Source organism: Amia ocellicauda, chromosome 10 (assembly GCF_036373705.1).
Source record: "Amia ocellicauda isolate fAmiCal2 chromosome 10, fAmiCal2.hap1, whole genome shotgun sequence".
Lineage (NCBI taxonomy): Eukaryota > Metazoa > Chordata > Actinopteri > Amiiformes > Amiidae > Amia > Amia ocellicauda.
In genome coordinates, this window is record NC_089859.1 from 335,465 (window position 1) to 359,620 (window position 24,156).

General features: G+C 41.9%; 3 protein-coding genes across 18 annotated transcripts in view; 2 read left to right on the forward strand and 1 right to left on the reverse strand.

Annotated features, from left to right (window-relative positions):
- acsl4a (acyl-CoA synthetase long chain family member 4a) overlaps positions 1 to 9,640 on the forward strand; it is a 29,668-nt gene extending 20,028 nt beyond the window's left edge. For all 16 annotated transcript variants that reach the window (XM_066714656.1, XM_066714654.1, XM_066714659.1 and 13 more), the window contains 9 exons: positions 177 to 300; positions 1,031 to 1,102; positions 2,234 to 2,373; positions 2,480 to 2,652; positions 4,200 to 4,274; positions 4,803 to 4,991; positions 5,221 to 5,335; positions 5,613 to 5,770; positions 6,545 to 9,640. In XM_066714656.1, the coding sequence (XP_066570753.1) occupies positions 177 to 300; positions 1,031 to 1,102; positions 2,234 to 2,373; positions 2,480 to 2,652; positions 4,200 to 4,274; positions 4,803 to 4,991; positions 5,221 to 5,335; positions 5,613 to 5,770; positions 6,545 to 6,702 (1,204 nt within the window). In that variant the 3' untranslated portion in view covers positions 6,703 to 9,640. The remainder of the gene's footprint in view (positions 1 to 176; positions 301 to 1,030; positions 1,103 to 2,233; positions 2,374 to 2,479; positions 2,653 to 4,199; positions 4,275 to 4,802; positions 4,992 to 5,220; positions 5,336 to 5,612; positions 5,771 to 6,544) is intronic.
- A 195-nt stretch (positions 9,641 to 9,835) lies between these two features.
- Positions 9,836 to 18,337, reverse strand: nxt2 (nuclear transport factor 2-like export factor 2). The gene is made up of 4 exons (XM_066714671.1): positions 18,185 to 18,337; positions 17,585 to 17,671; positions 10,735 to 10,879; positions 9,836 to 10,327 (listed from the first exon to the last, which is right to left on the reverse strand). The coding sequence occupies exons 1-4, from the start codon at positions 18,197 to 18,199 to the stop codon at positions 10,143 to 10,145; spliced, it is 432 nt and encodes a 143-aa protein (XP_066570768.1). The 5' UTR covers positions 18,200 to 18,337; the 3' UTR covers positions 9,836 to 10,142.
- Positions 18,338 to 18,442: 105 nt separating this feature from the next.
- psmd10 (proteasome 26S subunit, non-ATPase 10) lies at positions 18,443 to 21,764 on the forward strand. The gene is made up of 5 exons (XM_066714670.1): positions 18,443 to 18,600; positions 18,960 to 19,058; positions 19,717 to 19,863; positions 20,241 to 20,407; positions 20,865 to 21,764. The coding sequence occupies exons 1-5, from the start codon at positions 18,487 to 18,489 to the stop codon at positions 21,016 to 21,018; spliced, it is 681 nt and encodes a 226-aa protein (XP_066570767.1). The 5' UTR covers positions 18,443 to 18,486; the 3' UTR covers positions 21,019 to 21,764.
- Positions 21,765 to 24,156: the final 2,392 nt, after the last annotated feature.

Genomic DNA, 24,156 nt, shown 5'->3' on the forward strand with positions numbered 1-24,156 from the left:
ACAATTGGCCCTTCATTGGTACCAAGAGCTTAGGTTCAGAAATGAAGTGTCGGGCCGACTCGGAACAAACACATTTGTACAGGATGTGAGGAGAACTTAAACAAAGGAAACGGAGAGAGTGAGCTTTACCATTCGCACTTCATCGATGCCTGCTCCTTGTGTTTCTCTTGGTTTAGCCCCAAGGACACCTACATCGGGTACCTGCCCCTCGCGCACGTCCTGGAAATGACTGCTGAGATCTCCTGTGTCACATATGGCTGCCGCATCGGCTACTCCTCCCCGCAGACTCTGTCCGACCAGGTAATGGACAATGTCTTCCAATTACCCCCCCTCCTTATACAAGCGCACACAGACACACACTGCCCTGTGGCAAATATGGCAACTCCAGTTTGCCTTTCTTGTCTGTGAGGGTCAGCCTGCTGACGGTTCACAGTGCTGTCAGGATTACCTCTCCTCACCTCTGTGAGTTCAGGGTGGGGAGCTGGTTTGTGACGGGGCCACATCCGCATTCAGAGCTCAGAGATCAGATGTAGATCACAGACACCAGAGCCGATTCGATGAGTTCTTTCTGGTCTCGCTGTTAAAGGCCCAACAAGCGGCCCGTGTCTCCTGTGGCAGAGCGCCGTAGCACAATGTGGTGTTTATTTCAGCTGTGCGATGGGGTTTTATCATGGGATGAATTTCACGGTGTAAACGCACTGTGAATGATTTCACAGGATATGAGATTATCCCTGGCTCTGAACAGCAGTTTGTTGACCTCATATAAGACAGGCTGGGAGGGGGAATTCCCACATTTCAAAGCAGCGTGCTCATAGAAGGAATAGTACCAGCAGGTCACTGGAATGAATTGACAACAAGAAACCTATGGGCAGAAGACCTACAGGAACTGATTTCAGAGCAGTGCCACTACAATATGTTACATTATTTTATTTCTTTTCATTCAAATTAATTTGTCTGAACGGCTCATCCCCCTGACCTCTGACCCCTATGCCCTCTGTTTACCTGTCTGTCTTTGCTCGTTTGTCCACAGTCAACCAAGATCAAGAAGGGCAGTAAAGGTGACTGCAGTGTCTTGAAGCCCACCCTGATGGCGGCCGTCCCGGTGAGAATTCAGACCCCCACCCTGCTTCTCGAGGGCCGTCCTGTTCTGTGCACTGAACACCGGCTCTGCTCAGACTCGTGTTCTGCGTCAGCTCATGTGTCTGGGCATGTGCCCTCCTGTGACCAGTCTGCTGGGGAGCTGTTTGTGTCCCTCTGGAAAGCTGACACAGTTTCACCTCCTGTCTCACTGCAGCGGGGATATTAGTCTGGCCTGCATGGTTATGACATAAGCCTCCTTATGAAAAGCGCAGGAATGAAAATGTAAAAGTAAAAGCCTTCGATAACTTCAGTTTCTTCAGTTTTTATTTTCTCTTGTGAGGCAATAATAGATGCACTGTGACTGCTGTGTCTTTCTCAGCAAGCCACCAAATATGCTGGGAATCCCTGGGTGTTGCTCAAGCCCTTTGGTCTGAGTGCAGGCGTGTGCGTGTACGTGTGTTGCGCCTGAAACACGTCATCCGCTCTCAATCCATTCCTCAATCCTACCACAGCGCTGTTCCAGCTGAAACATCACGCCACTTTCTCTAAACCAAGCACTGCGTGTGTGTCCACTTCCTTTCGACGCAGTGATAATCGCATCCTGCCAGAGGAAGTCCGCTGCACCGTGACATGCAGAAAAAAATGCGTTCTGTAGAGCTTTCACTTTTTTATAAATTTTTGCACTACTTTGTAAATGAAGGACATTAAATACCAAACCACAAAACAGCTGGCAAATTAATGACATTTGAATCTGTACAGATATTTAAAGGTATGGAGGCAGACAGACGTATAAATATGGGTGTATTTATTTATGTGTGCTTGAGTGTGCGTGTCTGTGAGTATATCTGTATATGTGTGGATGAGTGCGTGTCTGTGTATATCTGTTTGTATGTATGTGTATCTTTGTTTGATGCTCATGCAAGAAGATTCAGACTTCCATTTTAAGGGGACAGGCAACTTAAAAGATGCGGCAGTTTAATCTGTTAATCTGTGTGTTTAGTGTATATCCAAATGTGTTTGAATCTGCACCCTTGATAGGAGAATACTACGAAGTCTAGTTTGCTCTTGTACTGTGTTTTGTGAAACTCAAGGGGTATATTTTATTCGTGCATTTGTTGTATTTTGTTTCTCAATGATCCATTGTTGCGTGTAGGAAATCATGGACCGGATCTATAAGAACGTGATGAGTAAAGTGCAGGAGATGAACTACTTGCAGAAAACCCTGTTCAAACTGGGCTACGACTACAAACTGGAGCAGATCAAACGGGGCTACGACGCCCCGCTCTGTAACATGTAAGTTAAACCTCTGTGCTGCACATTTATCTTCATGCCAAGCAGTACAACAGGGTGCGAACAGGGTGTATGCCGACTGATGTGCTGTTTCCCTCGTCTGCCCCAGGCTGCTGTTCAAGAAAGTGAAGGCTCTGCTCGGGGGCAACGTGCGCATGATGCTGTCAGGAGGTGCGCCCCTCTCTTCTGCCACCCAGCGCTTCATGAACATCTGTTTCTGCTGCCCCGTGGGACAGGGGTACGGGCTGACGGAGACCTGCGGGGCTGGCACCATCACAGAAGGTGGGTGAGGCTGGAGCCCTGCCTGTCCGAGGGTTTGTGACTCAGTGCTTCTGCTCCCACTCAGTCTGGTCTGAGGCAGGCTGACACAGCTCCCGTTTTCTAAATGTAGTTTCCATTGCTGCTAGTTGAGCTCTGGTGTTAATGTGGCGGCCCCATGTAGTGTGCATTGCAGTGCCAAGTGTCTGTCTGAGGCCGCGCTTCCTCCAGGCTCTTAACTTATCTGTTGTTCCTTTCTTTTATTGCTAATCATATTTTGCAAAATAACCATCACTGTCAAACCCTTTGTGATTAGAACATAATCTCTACTTCTGATTGGAGATAGGCTTCTTCATTATCGTGTTCACAACACACAAGAACAGAAAATGCCACTATTTGATGTGCTGATCTTTTAACCGGCGCATGCACAGGAGAAAGGGTGATGCGTTCTGGACAGATATCTTGTTGTTGTTCAGAAGGTTTCTGTAATCATGTTCCTGGTAAATGTCTTCCAGGAATGCACATCATGATTTGTGGTACACAACTTTTAAGTATAGACATTGTGTATATATTCCACTATATTTTCTGCGTGGAAAAAGTTTAGTGCATTGACATTTGAGAATTTTTTATACATTCTGTCAGCTCTGCCTCCCGTTTGTAATGTATATTACCTTTTCAGTTTTAAAGCAGAAGCTGTTAACCGTTAAAGGTGAACCCATGTGATTTATTATTGTTACTGTCGGCAGGTGTTTAAGGTGTGGTAAATTACCGCACTATACCTCCACAGCAAACTGGTCACTGTCCACCTCCTGAAAACCTTGCTATCCATGTAAATGAAAAAGTCATTGTGTAAAAGGGCTGCATTTGTGTAGAAACAAATCAGACATTTGCAAAGAAGCAGCAGCAAACCATCGCCTGGGCCACGATGGGTCTTGGGCTGGAAAAACTGAACTACTTAACGATTAAACATGGGAATGTTTGGTATTTGTTGTTATGTTGTAAAAAAATAATAATAATAATAAACTGTTCATCTATATCTATCTATAGTATATTGCCAATGCTACTGCCAAAGACAAATTGCTGAAGTTATATAGTTTTGCCAGACCCATCATGACTGCTTACTCTCACAGCTGCTGTGTACGAGTTAATACTTGTCACAATGTGTGTGCCAGATGTACTTTCAAAACAGATGCTGAAACCAGAAGTAGTTTCTACATTCATTCACTGTTGCTATTTAAAGCGCAGAGATCTCTTCCAGGACCTTCTTGAGCAGAGATTAAACGGTCAGCCCATGTTAAACCCATATACGCTGCCTGAGGTCAGCTGAGCACTGCGGGCGTGTGTGAGACCTGTCTAGAGCCCAGAGAAATGTGTGGCAGAGAGATTTAACTTCCTTACAGTCTGAACTGCCTGAAAGTGATCCTGTGAAAGGGCTCCTCCATGTCTCTCACCCTGAGGCCTGAGGCCACCGCAGGGCTGTGATCGCTTCAGGCCAGGTGTGAGAGACTTCGCCCGAGAGAGCGCTGCTGCTGGAGCTGAACTGTAACGGCGGTCCTGTCTATTTCCTGCAGTGTCCGACTACAGCACAGGCCGCGTTGGGGCTCCGCTGATCTGCTGTGAAGTCAAACTGCGCGACTGGGCTGAGGGTGAGTCGACTGGTTTTTCCTTCTTTGTGTTTTGTTTCGTTGTGCATTGTTCTCAACCACCAAATTCATGGTCTTTTTAAAGAGTTCATCTGTAATCCTTGGGAAAAACATACAAAATGGAATAACAAGGTTTTGCTTAAATCTGGTGCAAATGGTCTTAGAGAGCTGCCTGCACCGTCAGCAGATTTAATGGACAAATCGTAAACATTCAGACATTTTTACTCAATTTTATTTGATATCATGTTTAAAAAAAACATCCTGGCTTGTTTCTCCAGTGGGTTTGTGTCCTCCAACAGTAAAATTAACCTTCTACTTCAGTCATGATTTTGTCTCCTCCACATACATATCAGAGATGCACAGAGATTCTTCTAGTTGGCACCACAATGAGCTCAATTAACTCCAACAGCCTCTGCCATTCACTAAATGACAGCACAAAATATCTGAAAATAAGCCACTCTGGCAGTGTTGCTCTCCCGCCTCCCCAGTGTGCGGCGTTCTGAATCTTCACACATTACACTCATCTTACAGGCGGGTACACAGATCGGGACAAGCCACACCCCCGAGGGGAGATCCTGATTGGCGGGCCCAACGTCACCATGGGCTATTACAAAAGTGAGAAGATAAACGACGACTTCTTCGAAGACGCCAGCGGGCAGAGATGGTTCTGCACTGGAGACATCGGCGAAATCCACCCTGACGGTTGCTTGCAGATCGTAGGTCAGTATCCCAGACTGGCAAGGAGCTCTAAAAAGCAACACAATTACCACTGGATTTCTTTGCAGCGTTCGTTTTCTTGTTTATCACCACAGCTGTGTGAGTTCAGACGTGTCGTAGTATGAGCATCGTCCAAATGATGTTGTGCTCTCAACCTTGTATTTTGAGCAGTTGGATATATCATTGGGGGTTGCATTTGATAACATTTGAGTCTGTGTGTTGTGGTTGGCAGACCGTAAGAAGGACCTGGTAAAACTCCAGGCGGGCGAGTACGTGTCTCTGGGCAAAGTTGAATCGGCTCTGAAGAACTGTTCCCTGATCGACAATATCTGTGCCTACGCAAACAGGTAGGCTGACTCGATTGTGATGGTAATGCTCTTACAGATTAGGAAAGGGCTAGTTTAATTTCTTTACACTGAATAGATCGTATTTGGTTCTAATGAAACACTGTTCTAATAAAACCTGTAAAATAAACTGAACACCTCAGTGTTTTGTAGATCTATATTTAATTTACTTTATTAAACATTTGTACTCTGATTCAATGAGGATTGTTTTGTAATGAAAATAGTGTTTTACACAGATATTCTGTCTTTGTGCTCATACTTCTAATTTTGTTTTTTGCAGTGACCAGAACTATGTAATCAGCTTCGTGGTTCCGAACCAGAAAAAGCTCAGCGCTCTCGCCAGTAAGAAGGGCATCGAAGGAACGTGGGAGGAGATCTGCAACCACCCGACCATGGAGACTGAGGTCCTCAAGGAGATTAAAGAAGTGGCCACATCAAGTAAGATCACATTAGAGAGCACCTTTCCTTGGGCTGCCACAGCAATGGCTCCACTGTGAGACCTCTCTCATGGCTGATGGGTTTTGGGCCTGAACTCCCAGAACAAGGCTGACTGGCCCTGGACCGGTTGTCTTGCTGAGTCAAATTCAGAATGGTTTGCCGAGTCAAACACAGAGCCCAGGACACAGCACTTCAGAGGGCTGCTTTCAGGTGGACTCGGTCAATCGAGTGAATTTAGCTTGCCATACAAATAGAATACATTTGAAGAATCCACTCTTGCTGCAGCAGGTTTTTGTTTTCGTTGTTGTCCTTTTCTGGCGCTAATTAGCCATCGCTCTCACTGCTGTTGAGTTGAAGAACAGAGAGGATTAATGTGCTGCCATGTATTCACAGTGAATAAATACATCATCAGTATTGCAGCCTTTTAAACTATATATATATATATATATATATATATATATATATATATATATATATATATATATATATATGCCAAATGTATTTTGATGGATGTCCTTTTCATTAATAATTTAATAATATGCTGATCATTGAAATGCATTCAAATCTATTGGGTATATTCCTCCAAAATGTGACTGAAGGTGTTTGTTTAGATTCTTCAGAACTATATTATCAAAACCGATCTCTGAACCCATCCTCATGGTTTCCAGTATAAGTTCAGGGCATTCCCAGTCTAAGAACCAAATGAAAGAGAGGTGTCATACTGAACTGTATATCAAATGCCTGTTTTTTCTCTCTCTCTCTCCCTCTCCTCAGTCAAATTACAGCGTTTCGAGATCCCAGTCAAAGTGCGTCTGAGTCCGGAGCCCTGGACCCCAGAGACCGGGCTGGTAACGGACGCCTTCAAGTTGAAGCGGAAGGAGCTCAAGAACCATTACCTCAACGACATTGAGCGAATGTACGGTGGGAAATAGAGCCATTGTGCCGTTACTGAAGGATGTGTGCAAAGTTTGGGTTCTCTGAGACCTTAAAAAAAAAAAAAAACTTTGACACAGAAATTAACGTCGGAACTGTACTTGTTTTGTGGTAATTTATATACTTCTGAATCCTAGGGAAACAAACAATTGGAAGTCACATTGTCCAGCTGTAAAATCGTAGTCCTTTAAATTAAGTAAGCCACGCCTGGCTGAAGAGTTCGTGTTATCAGGTCTTTTAAATGTATCTCGCAAATGGAAGAGTGACTGTTCGTAAAGGAGAGAGGAATTGTGGTTTAGCTCACTTTGAGAGGGACGACAACCTCGTCTAAAACTGCCACTCATTTTTCAACGTTTTTGTACTCATCTTTTTGTATGTCTTTGAACGTGGTAAAATGTATATGAACTTTTTATTTCCGCTCACTTTGTTCGTGCCTGTTAAAAGGGAGTAGGTAGGGAGGAAGGTGAATGCCTCAATAGAAGGGTGATTCATTGCTGATAATAAATTGACCAAAATAGAAAAGGATGGTGCAATGAAATATTTGTGATTGCTCAGGAAGGGTAGACAAACCTCTTATTGTACGGTACTTTACTGCCACCCTGTGGACAGCGTTTGCAGTAAAGTAGCACACTGTGCCTGCTGTAAAAAGCCCCGTCTGTAATCCAACTCCCAAAGACATTCTGCACTAAATTACCAGAACTGCATGATGATGTTGATGTAATATACAATAGTATAGTTTATACATAGATAGCCTTGTTTTTATTGGGTCCATTGTGCGGTGAATCACAGCAGGTGCGTTCTGTCCAGAATGCTGCTAACCCTCACGTCGGAGACTGCAGAATGAACGGGAAGCACAACCCAAAGCAGGTCTGAAATTCAGTGTGTATTTCTGGGATGTAATCGGACAGGAACAGAAGCTCATCTCTGCCCAGGCTGTGATGTTCTTGACGTTTGACATACTGAACCGGCCATAGTGCACTGGGTGAGATTCACGGACCGACAACCCGACAGTCCTCTTCTGGTTAGTGTATATGAATGCAGCCGGAGAATTATGTTGCTGACATCAGGGATGGAAAGAAAGTTTAAATTGCACAAGCTTAGCTCATAAAGAGGGTCTTTCCCCCATTATTGAAAACTTGAGGTCTGGCACGCTATACTGAATGTGTTGCTTCTTGGTACTAAACCTTGCACTGCAGATTGAATATAGATGTACCGCACTGCAGCCATACCACCTGATCAGGCTACAATATGCACTAACCTGAAATGATGGAATACTCTACATAGACCTTTTTGCATTTGTCCTCTCATTATTGCCTGTCATATTATATTTTGTTCATTACTATTTATAAATTATTTTGTACAGGAAAATATTTAAAACTCTTTTTCTCAATGTTTTCTGTGCAATTTGTCAATGCTAATGAAAGCACATTTCATTGTGTATAAAGCGCAAGTATACAAAGCACTGTTATCAAGCTAGGAGCTGAATTCTGAGGATGGTCCTAAAACTAGACATGTCAGAAATTCAGAAGAGCACAATGTGATCATTTGGAGAGAAAAATGTCTGATGTGTATGAGTGTTTATGGAAAAGGTTTTGTTCTGAAACTGATGCACAATGGACTCATCCACATCTTGTGTGTGTATTAACAGCAAATGTGTTTGTCTGTTTAAAACGGTTTTATGCAGATCTTTTAGCCATGGTGAAATAGGAATGTGTTTTTAATACCATTTAAAATTGCTTCTAGGAGATCATTTGTATACTGTATGTGAACATGTATTTAATATGTGCAACTTGAAATAACGTGTGGTGTCTTCTAAGTGACAGGAGGGATATATTTATCTGTAGCATTAGACGAGCAATGTCAGTTTTGGACAAGTGTCTCTTTAGACATGACACTACGCCATTGAAGAGACCCTCATATTTCCATCTACTCCGTAGATATCACCAGTTTCATTAATTACAATTTAGTTTTGAAATATAATTGTTCAACTGCTCATAATTACATTAATCTTAATTACTGCCTGAAGCAAGTTTAATTAGTGAATTAAATAGTCTGAATCTGAGGAACAAATTGTAAAGACAAAAAGATCACAGTACAACTGCAGAGCTACTTTTAAAATGTATAACAATGTAAGCTATAGATTCATGTATATATTTAACATTAAAAACATGTATATATGTCATATATACACACACTTCTATATTACAGGCAGTAATGAGTTTGAAAAATATTGATCAAGCATGGTCTCAATCTCAAGGCAGTTAATCAGTCAGGCAGCACAAAGATCAGTATATAACGAGCTACCCTGCAGGAGCAGGGCCCATCAGTCTTCAATTACAATTACTCATGAGGGAATTCATTTAAAAGGAAGAAACTGGGAAACCATGCCTTCCTGTCCAGACACACCAATACAACCTTCACCAGAGTCTAGAAACCACCGCTGTGATCGTCTGAAATGAAGTATTTTCTTATTTTCTTTGGGATGTGTGTTTTACAGTCGCCTCATTTCTTAACCGTCCAAAAAACAGCACTTTACCATCTTTATTCAGGTACGCGAGTGACCTGACCTGACCTGAGGGCCAAAGCCTGCATGACCTTAGTGACAGTGTGTGTAATTGAGTCGGCTTGTGTCCTGTTGTAGATCCAGATCAGTTCTAGGCTGTTTTTTTAAAGCAAAATCGATCCTGCATTTGTTGTCATTGCGGTAGTCCTCAGGGTTTCAACACACAAAAACAGGAAGAGAGCACTACCAAATCCCCATAATACACAGCTTCTACAATTGTTTATGAACATTTTCATGTATATTTGTTTGCTTTGCTTTTTGAAAACATTTCAACAAAACTACTGTACTATTTATTACATTAGTGTGGGTTCAGTGACATGCGACAGAAAAGTGTGCTGTAACAGTCGATTGTAAATAAAGCATTTTTGTTTTTATCTGGGGTTTGGCTTATTTGAGATGTATGAGACCCGGTGCAGAAGCGATCCTGCCCCGCCCTCTTGTTTAGCAATACAAACATTGAATACAAGATCAAGGTTCCTTGTGCCACTTAAATAGAAAATACTTTCTGGAGTGAAACCCTGATACATATTTTATGATGTGGAATTGCTTTGTTACAACAAAGGGACATGTTAGAGAAAATATTTTTTATTTTCCACACTTACAAAAAGTAACCAGTCCATGAAGTCCACAATTAGAGAAAAAAAATGCACTTCTCTTCTTGGAGGAAAAATATGTATCAGGATCCTTTACTTCACCCCCTCGCAGGGAAACCAATTATATACACTGTAGACATTTCAAAAACATGCATGAAATTGACTAGATCCACATTAACACGGTCCTGCTCTCCTACACAACTGCAGCTCGTCTCACTGGTCCAGACTAAACTTACACACTTATTTACACAAGGTGAATAAAAACCCGACCTCTACACTGGCACTAGCTGGCCCAGTCCTGGAAGCGGAAGCAGTCGCTGGCAATCTTCCAGACGGGCTGGGCGTTGGGCTGGGCCGTCTGCGCCGTCAGCAGGAAGTTCTGGTTGAAGTAGTGCTGCTTGTTCCCGTCGAACTTCACCGTCCCCCCCGTCACCACCAGCAGTGTCGTCTGGCCCTGAGTTGCTTGTTCTGGAAAAAAACAGTTGTTTGTTTGTTAGATTCTCTGTAATTGTTCAAGGTAAAGCATTTTAGTAAGAAGGAAGCTAAAACTTTAACCGGTTTTCAGGTCCATGTTTGCTGTAGAATAGATCTTTAAATTGCTTTGTAAATGTTTGTTAGATATCGGTATAAAAGTCATTCAAGTCTATGCTAGAGCAGTGTAGTTAAGACAAGAAGGGCAGTTGCAATGAGAGCAAAAAGCAAGACATGCAGGAGGTTTGTTAATAAAACCTGTTGTTCATAACCAGTCTGCATCCAGATTATTATTATTAAATTATTATTAAAAGAAGGATTTCATCACCACCTGTGGACCCCAAAGCAAACTTTATTGATTTGTTGGAAGGAGTCGATTAAGCTTTTAAATCGGGATGCCTTACCGTGCACGGGCTGACAGTCCAGCGTCTGCACCTGGAACTCACTGGAGGGCAGCGACTCGAAGAACTCCCCCAGAGCGTGGGTCCCCGACACGGCGTTGCCATTCCACACCAGGGTGGCCTTGTCCAGGTACAGCTTGATCAACATCTAGAAGACCAGGGGAGGAACAGAAGGAGAGGGAAACAGTTATGACTGAATGACAATGTATTTTCAACATCCTTCATATGATCTATTAAAATGGATTACCTTTATTTAAAAATGTATAATCTTATTGTCAAACTGACATGCAGATGGGTTCAGTGCATTACCTTTGTAAGTCATGTATTTGCAATTTTCTATTTTTGATTTCAGCAAAAAATATCTAAGGTTAGCATGTTTGCATATTAAGCTCAATATTACAGTTCAATACTTAATTTAACCAAGTGTATTTCAATGTTCTTGAGCTATTCAATTCCAATACAGTTCGAGCATTACCAATTTTCAAAGTTATTGTTCTTATTAACATATAACCTAAAACTTTCATAGTGTTGTATATAGTACACTAATGTGGCAGAACAATAATAAAAAGCCCTAAATCCAATTGAATTAAACTAATGTTAACCCATAAGGCAAGGTTTACCTAATAATAATAATAATAATAATAGGCTACATCTTAGTGAAAATGACATATAGATAATACATTTGAATAAAAGTATTCCTCACTATACATTGAGGGGAAAAAGTATTTGATCCCCTGTTGATTTTGTACGTTTGCCCACTGACAAATAAATGATCAGTCTATAATTTTAATGGTAGGTGTATTTTAACAGAGACAGAATAACAACAAAAAAATCCAGAAAAACTCATTTCAAAAAAGTTATACATTGATTTGCATGTTAATGAGGGAAATAAGTATTTGACCCCTTCGACTTAGTACTTGGTGGCAAAACCCTTGTTGGCAATCACAAAGGTCAGACGTTTCTTGTAGTTGGCCACCAGGTTTGCACACATCTCAGGAGGGATTTTGTCCCACTCCTCTTTGCAGATCCTCTCCAAGTCATTAAGGTTTCGAGGCTGACGTTTGGCAACTCGAACCTTCAGCTCCCTCCACAGACTTTCTAGGGGATTAAGGTCTGGAGACTGGCTAGGCCACTCCAGGACCTTAATGTGCTTCTTCTTGAGCCACTCCTTTGTTGCCTTGGCTGTGTGTTTTGTGTTATTGTCATGCTGGAATACCCATCCACGACCCATTTTCAATGCCCTGGCTGAGGGAAGGAGGTTCTCACCCAAGATTTGACGGTACATGGCCCCGTCCATCATCCCTTTGATGCGGTGCAGTTGTCCTGTCCCCTTAGCAGAAAAACACCCCCAAAGCATAATGTTTCCACCTCCATGTTTGACGGTGGGGATGGTGTTCTTGGGGTCATTCCTCCTCCTCCAAACAAGGCCAGTTGAGTTGATGCCAAAGAGCTCCATTTTGGTCTCATCTGACCACAACACTTTCACCCAGTTCTCCTCTGAATCAGTCAGATGTTCATTGGCAAACTTCAGACGGGCCTGTACATGTGCTTTCTTGAGAAGGGGGACCTTGTGGGCGCTGCAGGATTTCAGTCCTTCACGGCGTAGTGTGTTACCAATTGTTTTCTTGGTGACTATGGTCCCAGCTGCCTTGAGATCATTAACAAGATCCTCCCGTGTAGTTCTGGGCTGATTCCTCACCGTTCTCATGATCATTGAAACTCCACGAGGTGAGATCTTGCATGGAGCCCCAGACCGAGGGAGACTGACCGTTATTTTGGGTTTCTTCCATTTGCGAATAATCGCACCAACTGTTGTCACCTTCTCACCAAGCTGCTTGGCGATGGTCTTGTAGCCCATTCCAGCCTTGTATAGGTCTACAATCTTGTGCCTGACATCCTTGGACAGCTTTGGTCTTGGCTAGGACTGGGCGATGTATCGAGTTTGAGATATATCGATATATTTTCAAAAACGATAGAGGACGAGACAATATCATTAAAATCGATATATATATATATGAGAGAGAGAGAGAGAGGTTGCATTAACACTTATTTAAGCTTATTCAACTAGCTAGTTTTTGCGTCTCCGCTCTCAGACTCCGCACGTAACCCCGCACTCACTCACTCACGTTTTCTGGTGCAACATGGAGGACGACACAGCTACAAGGCAAGATAAAGATGGTTTGTAAAAAGAGAAACAGCGGCTCAATCATTTGGAAGTGGTTCGGGTTTAAAAGGTCTGATGAGCAACAGAGCAATGTGATATGTAGAGAGTGATGTCGCAACAAGTGCTGGAAGCACTACAAACCTCTTTCACCATTTACAACAGCGACATAAACTACAGTACGAAGAATGTATTAAACTTCCTGGAGGTCGTGCTGTTGCAAGCCAGACTGAAAAGCCTTCTGCCCCAAAACAAACCTCTTTACAAGTTCATTTACTCGGGGTGTGCCCTATGAAAAGAAAAGTGCCAAGTGGCGAGATATATAACGGAGGCAGTAGCCTACCACATTGCTAAAGATATGGTCCCCGTTGCAACATTTGAACAAGATGGCTTTAAAAAGCTGCTGAAAACAATGGATCAAAGATATGATTTGCCCAGCCGTCACTACTTTACAAGAGAAGCACTACCAAAAATGTACAGTGAAGTCAGACAAAAACTATCCGACCGGCTAGCAAAAGTGACGCACTATGCACTGACAACAGATATATGGTCGAGCAGAACATGCGAGCCATATATGAGCTTGACTGTACATTTTATTGAAGACTGGGAGATGAAAAGTGCGTGTCTCCAAACAAGCTACTTTCCCCAAGACCACACCGGAGAGCATATGGCTGAAGCCCTGCAGGATGCCGGTACAAGCTGGAAACTTGACGAAAGGGGACTGGTTGCAATAACAACCGACAACGGGCCCAACGTTGTCAAAACGGTGCAACTGACTAAGTGGCTGAGGATGCAGTGCTTTGGTCACCGGCTTCATCTTGCAATTGGTGAGTATGCTGAAGGAGTTGACTGTGTAACATTTTTAAAATAATATATATATAATATTTATATATTTGTAATAATATAAATATACATTTTGAAGAGAGGGACTGGTTTAAGTGATGTCATTAAAGTTTTTGTTATGTTAAATAAAAAATAAAAAAATAAAATTAGATAAATAAAATGTAAATAAAACATTCAAAAGATTTTTCAAAATTTTGTATCACAGGACATGGCATGGATGATGACCGCATCTCTCGGGCTATTTCCCTGTGCAAGAAAATAGTGAGCAACTTTTCCTATAGCTGGAAGAAAAGGAGAGAATTGACTGAAGCTCAGATTCAGCTGGGTCTGCCCACTCACCAGCTAATCACTGAGTCCGCTACGAGATGGGGAACAAGGCAGCAAATGATTCAGAGGGTTCTGGAGCAGCAGGGCGCCCTTGTCCTCTGACAAGAAATCCAGGCATCTAGTCTTCACCTGGCAGGATATAGAGGTTCTAGAGGCGGTCCAGAAGGCTCTGAAACCACTTCAGGACTTCACAGATGCTCTGTCTGGTGAGGACTATGTTACTCTCTCGTATGTCAGACCTGTGCTTCATCTTTTCAATACAAGTCTCCGGGCACATGATGAGGGAGATAGTGAGCTGACTAAATCAATCAAGACCACCATTGTGGATTATCCCAATACAAAGTATGCTGACCCAGCCACTAGTGACCTATTGGACATGGCCTCACTTGTGGATCCAAGGTTCAGAACCAAGTACGTCTCAAGTGACAAGATCGACATGTTGAAGCACAAAGCTGTCTTGGAGGCGGAGTCTCTGCTGGCTGATCAGAGATGCTTTCAGCCGGACACAGCTGTACCAGCTGTGCCCACTGTGCCCATGTCTGCAGACCAAGAGGGAGCAGCATTTGTGTCACCACCAGTTAAGAAGAAGACACTCGCAAGCTTCTTTAAGAAGAGCACAGCCACCACCAGCACCAACCTGACACAGAGGCAGGCTATTGAAAATGAACTTTCAAGATACTTAGAGTCAGTCAGTGTAGAGAGTGATACAGATCCTCTCAAGTGGTGGAAGGAATATGACATTTTCTTTCCAGCACTGAGCCACTTGGCAAAGAAGTATCTTTGTGTCCCAGCCACCAGCACACCTTCTGAGAGGGTTTTCAGTTGCAGTGGTAACATTGTAACCTGCCACAGGGCATCTCTCAAGCCTGAGTCTGTTGATAGGCTAGTGTTCCTTGCACAAAACCTGCGACAGAACTACAGAGCTACACAAGGAAAGTTTTTGTCATTTGTTGAAGTGTTCAGATCAGTAGAAAACTAAACTACTTTCTCAGAGCAAGTAGTCCAGTTTATAGTTTGTTTACATATTCATGGTTATTTGCAGATATAGTTTGTTAAACAAGAAAGGAAAACCTGTATTTTGCACTCCTTTTGTTCTGTTCTGTCTGCATTATTATGTTAAATAATGGAAGAGGTATTCTCAGAGAGATGCATCATTTTTATTTAATATGCATATTTGTATTTAATATATTTTATTAAGATTTGTATTTACATTTGGTATTTGTGTATAGCTGTGCATCTTCTTCAGCAGGAAAGGATAACCTGTATGTTTACTTTTTAAATCACTCTTATTGTATTAACAACTGAAGGAGTATCGTCAGAGATTTTTTGTTTTATATGTAATTTTTTGTATTTACATTTTGATATTTACACAGCTGTGTGTATTCTCAAACAGGAAGAGGAACCCTGCATTTGCACTATTTTGATCAATGTCTTATAAATAAAGGTGTTTGTGACATCTCACATGTAGTTGGCTTACAACTGAGCATTTAACCCACACCAATAATACCGAGATATATATCGTATATCGCCACTCAAGACTAAAAATATCGAGATGACTTTTGGTCCATATCGTCCAGCCCTAGTCTTGGCCATGGTGGAGAGTTTGGAATCTGATTGATTGATTCTGTGGCCAGGTGTCTTTTATACAGGTAACGAGCTGAGATTAGGAGCACTCCCTTTAAGAGAGTGCTCCTAATCTCAGCTCGTTACCTGTATAAAAGACACCTGGGAGCCAGAAATCTTGCTGATTGATAGGGGATCAAATACTTATTTCCCCCATTAACATGCAAATCAATTTATAACTTTTTTGAAATGTGTTTTTCTGGATTTTTTTGTTGTTATTGTGTCTCTCACTGTTAGAAAACACCTACCATTAAAATTATAGACTGATCATTTCTTTGTCAGTGGGCAAACGTACAAAATCAGCAGGGGATCAAATACTTTTTTCCCCCCCTCACTGTATATGAGCTTAAAACAACTTTAAATATATATGACAAATTAAAGCAAAGCACTAAATCCATTTGAAGTAACATACCCACAAAAAACAGACAATAGCAAACACACGTATATACAAAATAATTTACTTTAAATAACCATTCCAATTTAAACTAAAACAAATGTGCATTAAAGACAACAATATATAACTCAGATAGGCCTATGTGTGTGGATAAACCAAGTAGTTATGCACACATAAAAATAGTACTGACATGATCAACAATACAATATACAGAAAATAAAAAGGTAATGTACTCAATGCAATGGTTACATAATGCTTAACCACAAATATCAAATGAATTAACATTACAATATATCTGAAGTTTGGTAAAGAAAAAGAACACCAAAATGTAATGCACTGAATGCATTTTTTATATCTTACTAAAACATGAACATTGAAATAGACTAGGGGCGATGTAGCAAATTAGATGCATTTGAATATTAGATCTTAAGCGCAAGAATATTTTGAAATAAATTACTTAAATGCATTTAGGATATTACTTTTTTTAGTTTTTGGTTGCGCCATCTTGTGTGTGAAATATATTACACCAACTATATATAGATATACACCGATCAGCCATAACATTATGCCCACTGACAGGTGAAGTGAATAACACTGATAATCTCGTTATGATGGCACCTGTCAGTGGGTGGGATATATTAGGCAGCAAGTTAACATTTTGTCCTCAAAGTTGATGTGTTAGAAGCAGGAAAAATGGGCAGCGTAAGGATCTGAACGACTTTGACAAGGGCCAAATTGTGATGGCTAGACGACTGGGTCAGAGCATCTCCAAAACTGCAGCTCTTGTGGGGTGTTCCCAGTCTGCAGTGGTCAGTACCTATCAAAAGTGGTCCAAGGAAGGAAAAGCGGTGAACCAGCGACAGGGTCATGGGTGGCCAAGGCTCACTGATGCACGTGGGGAGCGAAGGCTGGCCCGTGTGGTCCGATCCAACAGACGAGCTACTGTAGCTCAAATTGCTGAAAAAGTGAATGCTGGTTCTGATAGAAAGGTGTCAGAACACACAGTGCATCGCAGTTTGTTGTGTATGGGGCTGCGTAGCCGCAGACCAGTCAGGGTGCCCATGCTGACCCCTGTCCGCTGCCAAAAGCGCCTACAATGGGCACGTGAGCATCAGAACTGGACCATGGAGCAATGGAAGAAGGTGGCCTGGTCTGATGAATCACGAGTTCAAGGTGTTGACTTGGCCTCCAAATTCCCCAGATCTCAATCCAATCGAGCATCTGTGGGATGTGCTGGACAAACAAGTCCGATCCATGGAGGCCCCAACTCGCAACTCACAGGACTTAAAGGATCTGCTGCTAACGTCTTGGTGCCAGATACCACAGCACACCTTCAGAGGTCTAGTGGAGTGCAGTGGAGGCTGTTTTGGTGGCAGAAGGGGGACCTACACAATATTAGGCAGGTGGTCATAATGTTATGGCAGATCGGTGTATATACATATAATCTATCAAGACCATTTTAATTCACATACTGGTCTACCCACTAACCACAATAGCTCACTCACCCTTCTTCTTTTATCCATGGTGTCGTAATAAATATTCACGAACTCCTCCGAGTACCTGCAGGCCTGGTCCACCGTCGTCCTGAAATCCTGGAAGCAAAGCGGGTCAGACTGGAGCCCAAAGCGCCTTCGCTGCGATACTTTCGGTTCACTTTGAGAAGCGTTTTAAACCCAATATGGTAAACGTTCACGTACACAATGTCATTTCCACATATAGTTCATGTAAGATTAATACGGAGTTAGTATAACAGTGGGTTTGGTATCTGTTATTCCTGTGTACGTAACTCAGTACAATGTTTGATATTCAGATTATAAAATGTGCAGGTGGCCTGTCGCACACAAGAGCTGTTGTATTATTAACATCTCGGAAGGGCGGTAGTTATGCTGCTCACGTACAACGCCAGCCAGCTTTTCAGTGCAATGCAGGGACTGTATCTAGACCCTCAACTTCGCAGCATAAAGTACAACGCCTTGCACAAGAAACAAACGAGGATCCACATGTCTAAACGAGAAGTGTGTGTGTGTGTGTGTGTATATATATATATATATATATATATATATATATATATATATATACACACACACACACAAACGTTAACTTACCACTGTTGCGGCCATCCTCTTTGTCTCACGCAGAGGAGAGGAGTGTAAGACGATGAACTCCGACTCCAGTCACGTCTCGGTTATAAGTGTGAATCGGTTACAGGTCCGACGCCATGAGGGTCCCCGGGAAACAAGGGTCTCCCCGGGCAGGGAAGAGATCCGGCGCATGCGCTGTTGTGATTGGCTGGGCGCGTTTCATCCGGCGATCTGATTGGCTACAGCCGGAAACGTCACGGTTTGAGGGGTGCAACACGGATGTCCCTCCGACGGAGCCGCACGCCGCAGCCCGTGAATCAGCAGCGATGGAGGCCTCCGTGTCCAACGTGGAAGTGTGCAACTTAGCCTATACTGGAGAGTTTGACCAGCTGAAGAAATGCATCCTATCTGATCAGTCATTAGCGTCCAAAATAGACCAGGTAAAACTGCGGCCGTATCTCTGCACATACAGAACTTATGTCACTAATGTGCTAATCTAGGTATTTTGTACGAGATCCAATTCAGAGTTCCTCTAAATTATTTTGTATTAAGTGTGTGTATAAGTAATATTCGGTAGCTATAACTACTTATGAAAATAGCAATTGCGTTGGTTGTACGGCGTTATACTTGTTATTATCATCATCATCATCACTATAAGCATGTATTAATGCCCGTTGCAACACTGCATTATTAATCGCAGGCTCATAGTTTCAGGTTCAAGTTTTTCACGGTTTCCTACACCGAGAACACCTCGCTGCAGTAAGTGACCCTGTTATTGACTGATCTCTGTGCTGTCCAGGACCACAGGACAGCGCTGCACTGGGCATGCTCAGCAGGGCACACGGACATTGTCGCATTTTTGCTGGATCTCGGAGTGGACGTTGATGTGAAAGATGATGTAAGTGAGATCGGATCTATATGGCTTTGTTTGGCATTATTTTGAATGAACTTCGGGAGTTGTCATGACTTACGACTGGTAGGTAAAGTGTTACCATTACCATTCAATAGATAATCGTAGATTATACAAAAACACAGTTGCATTCTAAAATGAAACAACTGCAAAATTAAATGAATATGCAATGTTAACCTTAAAAGGCAGTGGTTTCAAAATATTAGGCTATATCTTTATAATCATCATTTGAATACATTATTTCTCACTATAGACTATTATATGAAACTTAAAAGTAATGTACTAAATCCATTTCAATTATATTAGCAACCACCCCACAAAAAGCTGGGAGTGGCTTAATAAGTTTTAAAATGCTACAATATTAAGCCATAACAAACAAACCCACATATATATGCTAAATCAGTTAATTAAAATTACATTCTTAAAACATTCCAGTTAAACTGCTATTTTTGTATATTAAAGCTAATAATAATGCAGTTTATAAAAAACTTAAAGGACCTATAACTCCCTTGTGTTGGAAGAATGCAGTGAGTTCTTAAAGAACCTAAATTATACTGCTGATAAAGCAAGTGTTGGTTTTGATTAAATCCTGTTGTGAACATGCTTGATAAGTGTATTGTGTGTCTGTTGCTCTGGATGTTTGTAGGCCTCTTGGACTCCACTACACATCGCTGCCTCGGCTGGCAGGGAGGAGATTGTCAAAGCCCTGATATCCAAAGGAGCACAGCTGAACTCGGTCAATCAGAATGGATGCACCCCACTGCACTATGCTGCTTCCAAAGACAGATACGAGGTAATGCTGCATCTTCTCAATATGCAATTTCTCTTGCTAGGACCCAGCATCCAATGGTATCTAGACCAGTGGTTTTCAAACCGGTTCTGGAGTACCCCCTGCCCTGCTGGTTTTTGTTCCAACCAAGGTCTTAATTACTTAATTTTACTGTATATTGCTTTGTTAGTTCAATTAAGCAATTAAGACCTCAGTTGGAACAAAAACCAGCAGGGCAGGGGGTACTCCTGGACCGGTTTGAAAACCACTGATCTAGACGATTACCTACAAACTGCAGTTTGTTTATTTTTTCCCACAGTCAGCGTCTCATCGAGTAGAAAGAGTATCTGCTTCTGAATTAAGATTCTCTGTAAGAAGGCAGCATTTCTCTTTCTGCACAGATCGCTCTTTTGCTCTTGGAAAATGGAGCGGACCCAAATGCCACAGACAAACTGGAATCCACTCCTTTGCACAGAGCATCGTCAAAAGGAAACCTTCGCCTTATCCAACTTCTGTTGAAGCAAAGTGCCTCTACTAATATCCAGGATTCAGAGGGAAACACACCACTGTGAGTGCCAGGCTTATGATCTGTATATGTGGGAACCCCGAGTGTGAGTTAGAGACTGTGTATTTGCACCTTATTGTACGAAAGTGAGTGACCTGAATTGTGGATTGTCTACACCTGAATGTTATTTATCAATTTCATTAGGTCTAGTGGGACACACCTGACCTTGACAAGTATTTAAATTGTGTAGTCTTGTGTAATATTTGTTTAAATGAAAGTGATGTGGATTTGACCACAATGACATTTTAAATACAAATGAAGGTATTCCCCATTGTATATCAGTACACCATCAAAATGCTGTCTTTATTTACAGCATTACGTATACATTTTATGTGAAAATTCAAATCTAAAAAGGCATTTCAAGAAGAAAGTACTAATTGGTCACTTAACTTTAAGCAAATTTATAGCATGCACAAATATATTTTTTTGTCTGTTTCTTCATCTTCACAATATGTTTTAGTCACCTTGCTTGTGACGAAGAGCGCATGGAAGCGGCCAAGTTACTGGTGCAGCACGGAGCCAGTATTTACATTGAAAACAAAGAGGAGAAGACTCCCCTGCAGATCGCCAAAGGAGGGCTGGGGTCGATCTTGAGAAGGATAGTGGAGGGCTGAGACGCACTGGCAGGGTCTCGTCAGCACCGCTCGTGGAACAGATGCATTGCATTGCCAAGCACTTGGGGGTTTAAATTGTATGATCAGCTTTTGAAGGTTTTGCTATGTATGATGCTGAGCTGCATTTGGATGAAAGTGAAGAAGCCAAACGCGCACAGTCCACAACTGTATTTAAAAAGTCTGAAAGAAGAAGGAGTCAGAGTGTGCACTATGTCTGATCTCACATCTGTTCAAATACTATCCTATCCTTCAGTTTTCATTCTTATTAACTGAAGCTTTGGTCTCAAACTGAAGGGACATGGAGTATTGAAAACAAAAATTAAAGGTATTGAAGAAAGTGTGGATATTTTGATAGTGTACTTCTAGTTTTATATTATTTTTGTTGACAGTGTGTTAACTTAAACAAGACTTGTGAATTTGCCAAGCTTAAATGGTCCTACTATAAGCAGGCTATTACACTGTTAGTAGAATTTAACTTTATTAAGAGCATTCCATTGTAAAGAGCATGCTTTATTTCCTGTTTGAGATCATAGTGTTAAATGTTGAAATGTGACAGGTTTGCTTGAGTTAATAATGGTGTGTCTCTGAATCTCTTTCTAGTAGGGATATACATGTAATAGGCAACACTATTGTAGGGTGATGTTAATGCATTTTTTTTTCTTTTCTTTTTTTAAAGTGGGCTAAAATAGTTTTGGAAAAAATAAAATGAACATCAGTCCTACCAAATAACTGGTAAATATTGCTGATCAATGTGTAATGTAGTCACTTCTTCATGTTGATTGGATGGACCAAACATGATTTGACATTTTCAGACATGCATGTTTCGTAGTTGAATTCCTATTGCATTCCTATATAAACAGATCTGAGCTTTTTCACTCTCAGGTTAATGTTCTTCAAATTCACTTCTCAGAGCCTGGTGGTTTCAGTTGATTTTTATAGACTTGAGGTTTGACGTATTTTGAATGGAAAACTCAACAGTTTAACAAGTAACTAGTTATTTAAAACCAGAGGCTATATTGAGGGAAATCGTTCATTATGTTAGCCCCCACACTGAGCTAAAGTGCAAACTCTGGCATGTTTCCAATTGCAAAGAGATTTTGAAATCTTTTCATCCTAATTGGGAATCTCCAATGACTTACCCATAACCACAATATACAACTTTAGCCAACTGGAGTGAAATTAACTTAGAGCAAGTTATTTTGTGTGCAATTAAGGGGAAGTAATATAATCATAGTAATACCAATGCTACACACAGTTCTGGCACAACTGCAAATTACACTCACTGTTGCGATTAAGGTAATTGAAGTGCAATAATTTGCAGAGGTGGTGGGCAAGTAAGTGCAAAGTTCATTAAAATTCACCATACAATACAGTAGAAAATAGGAGGGACTGATGTATTGCAGGTGCAGAGAATCCACCACACACCCTGCACTACCTCCAACATTTTACGCTTTGTAAGCCAGAATGCTTACAGTCCATCTATGAAGCGCATGATCAGTAGGATGGTTTTTGCAGCTAATAAAGAACCAGCAGTTACCTGGAAAGACATAGCAGTCAAGTGCAGAGAGCTCCCTCCCCCCATAGACCAGCAACACCCTGCGCTCCAGTGGTGGGAGGCCCCCAGATTTACAGAGACTTCCAACCCAGAAAACGCATAAAGTTGTCAGGTAAGAAATTACTTTAGCTGTGAACCCAATAACGGTTGTGTGACGTGTTTATTTGTAATGTTTTCAACACAGTATGCAGTTCACAGTGTCATCACTGGTGCATATACATGTTTTCTGAATTCCTCACCCTGGTAGCAGCTGCCTCCCATTTCCTTGGCGTCATTGTCTTCAATCCATCATCAATTAAGTTCCTCAAGAAGATGCACCTACGGAAGCTGTTTCTATCGTGGATCGTCTCTGTGTAGCGCCCCCTGTTGTTCATGGTGAACCATCGGAGAGATGCCCAGGCACTGTGTAGCAGGCTGAAGTGGCCGCAGTGACGCGGCAGCAGGACCAGCTCATGACCGTGGGCTTCAGCCATGGCAGGACAGCAGCTCCTGGACTGGGGCGGCTGACCCGGCCATGAAGAGTGGCTGCTATCCACATGCGCTTTCACCACTATGGCGCATTCTCCATAGGAATCTCGCAAGGAGAGGCACAATTCCTGGAAAATGTCCCTGGCTGGTGTGTGTACAATTTAAGAAGAATTTATACTTCCAAGGAAACCATCCTTTCACACCTCCAGCGTGAATAAGACTCCAGCTCTTGCTCTGTGAAATGGAGGAAAGAGATCCAGTAAAAAGCCCCTCTGGGATCTCTGTTTATCACAGGTCAACTCTGTAGAGACCGTGGTGCTGTAATGTTCTGATCATCTCAATGCATGCACCGCAGTGGTGTCCTTCTGGGCCCGTATTTGACCTCCGGTACAATATTGGCCTCAAAAGACGATTCGGGTTTAAACGCATGCTGTGGTGTCAGGGAATGTGTATGATATGACTCGCAAAGACTTCCCCAGGGATTGACAATAAAGAAATCAGTCCTTACCGCTCCCGCCTGATCTTTGAAACTAAATAACTGAGTAACATCACAGGACACAGTGACAGTGACGTAGTGACATGACGCAGCTTACAGGGTTTGACGAGCATAAGGGCACTGCGCATGTGCGGTGGAAGGATGTATCTTCCAATACATTAAAGAAAACGTAATATATTTTGTAGGCTTGATTAATTATTGCACTTAGACACATTTTTTGTAAATAAGCTACCACGTATCAGTTATGATTAGTCGGAACTTAATTAACAAGAGTGTATAAATTAGGATGATAAATTACAATTGTTTAAAAAAAAAAACCAATCACGTTGCTTTGAATGTTGCTTCAGATAAAGAGCCTCACATTTATAGTAAATGCAGCAAGTCAGCCCAGACGATTCGCGATTATTGTTAGAATATTTTATATTAACATATTTAGGAGTCCATAGGCTATATTACATTAAAAAAACACCAAACTCTGCGTTCATGAATAAGACAACCGTAATGAATGAAATCCATACAGAGCCCAAACCCCCGTGTTATTGTAATTTCCAATTTCATACTCAGCAATAGGAAATGTACATTTTATAAAAACTGTAGACTAACGTACAACCACACACGA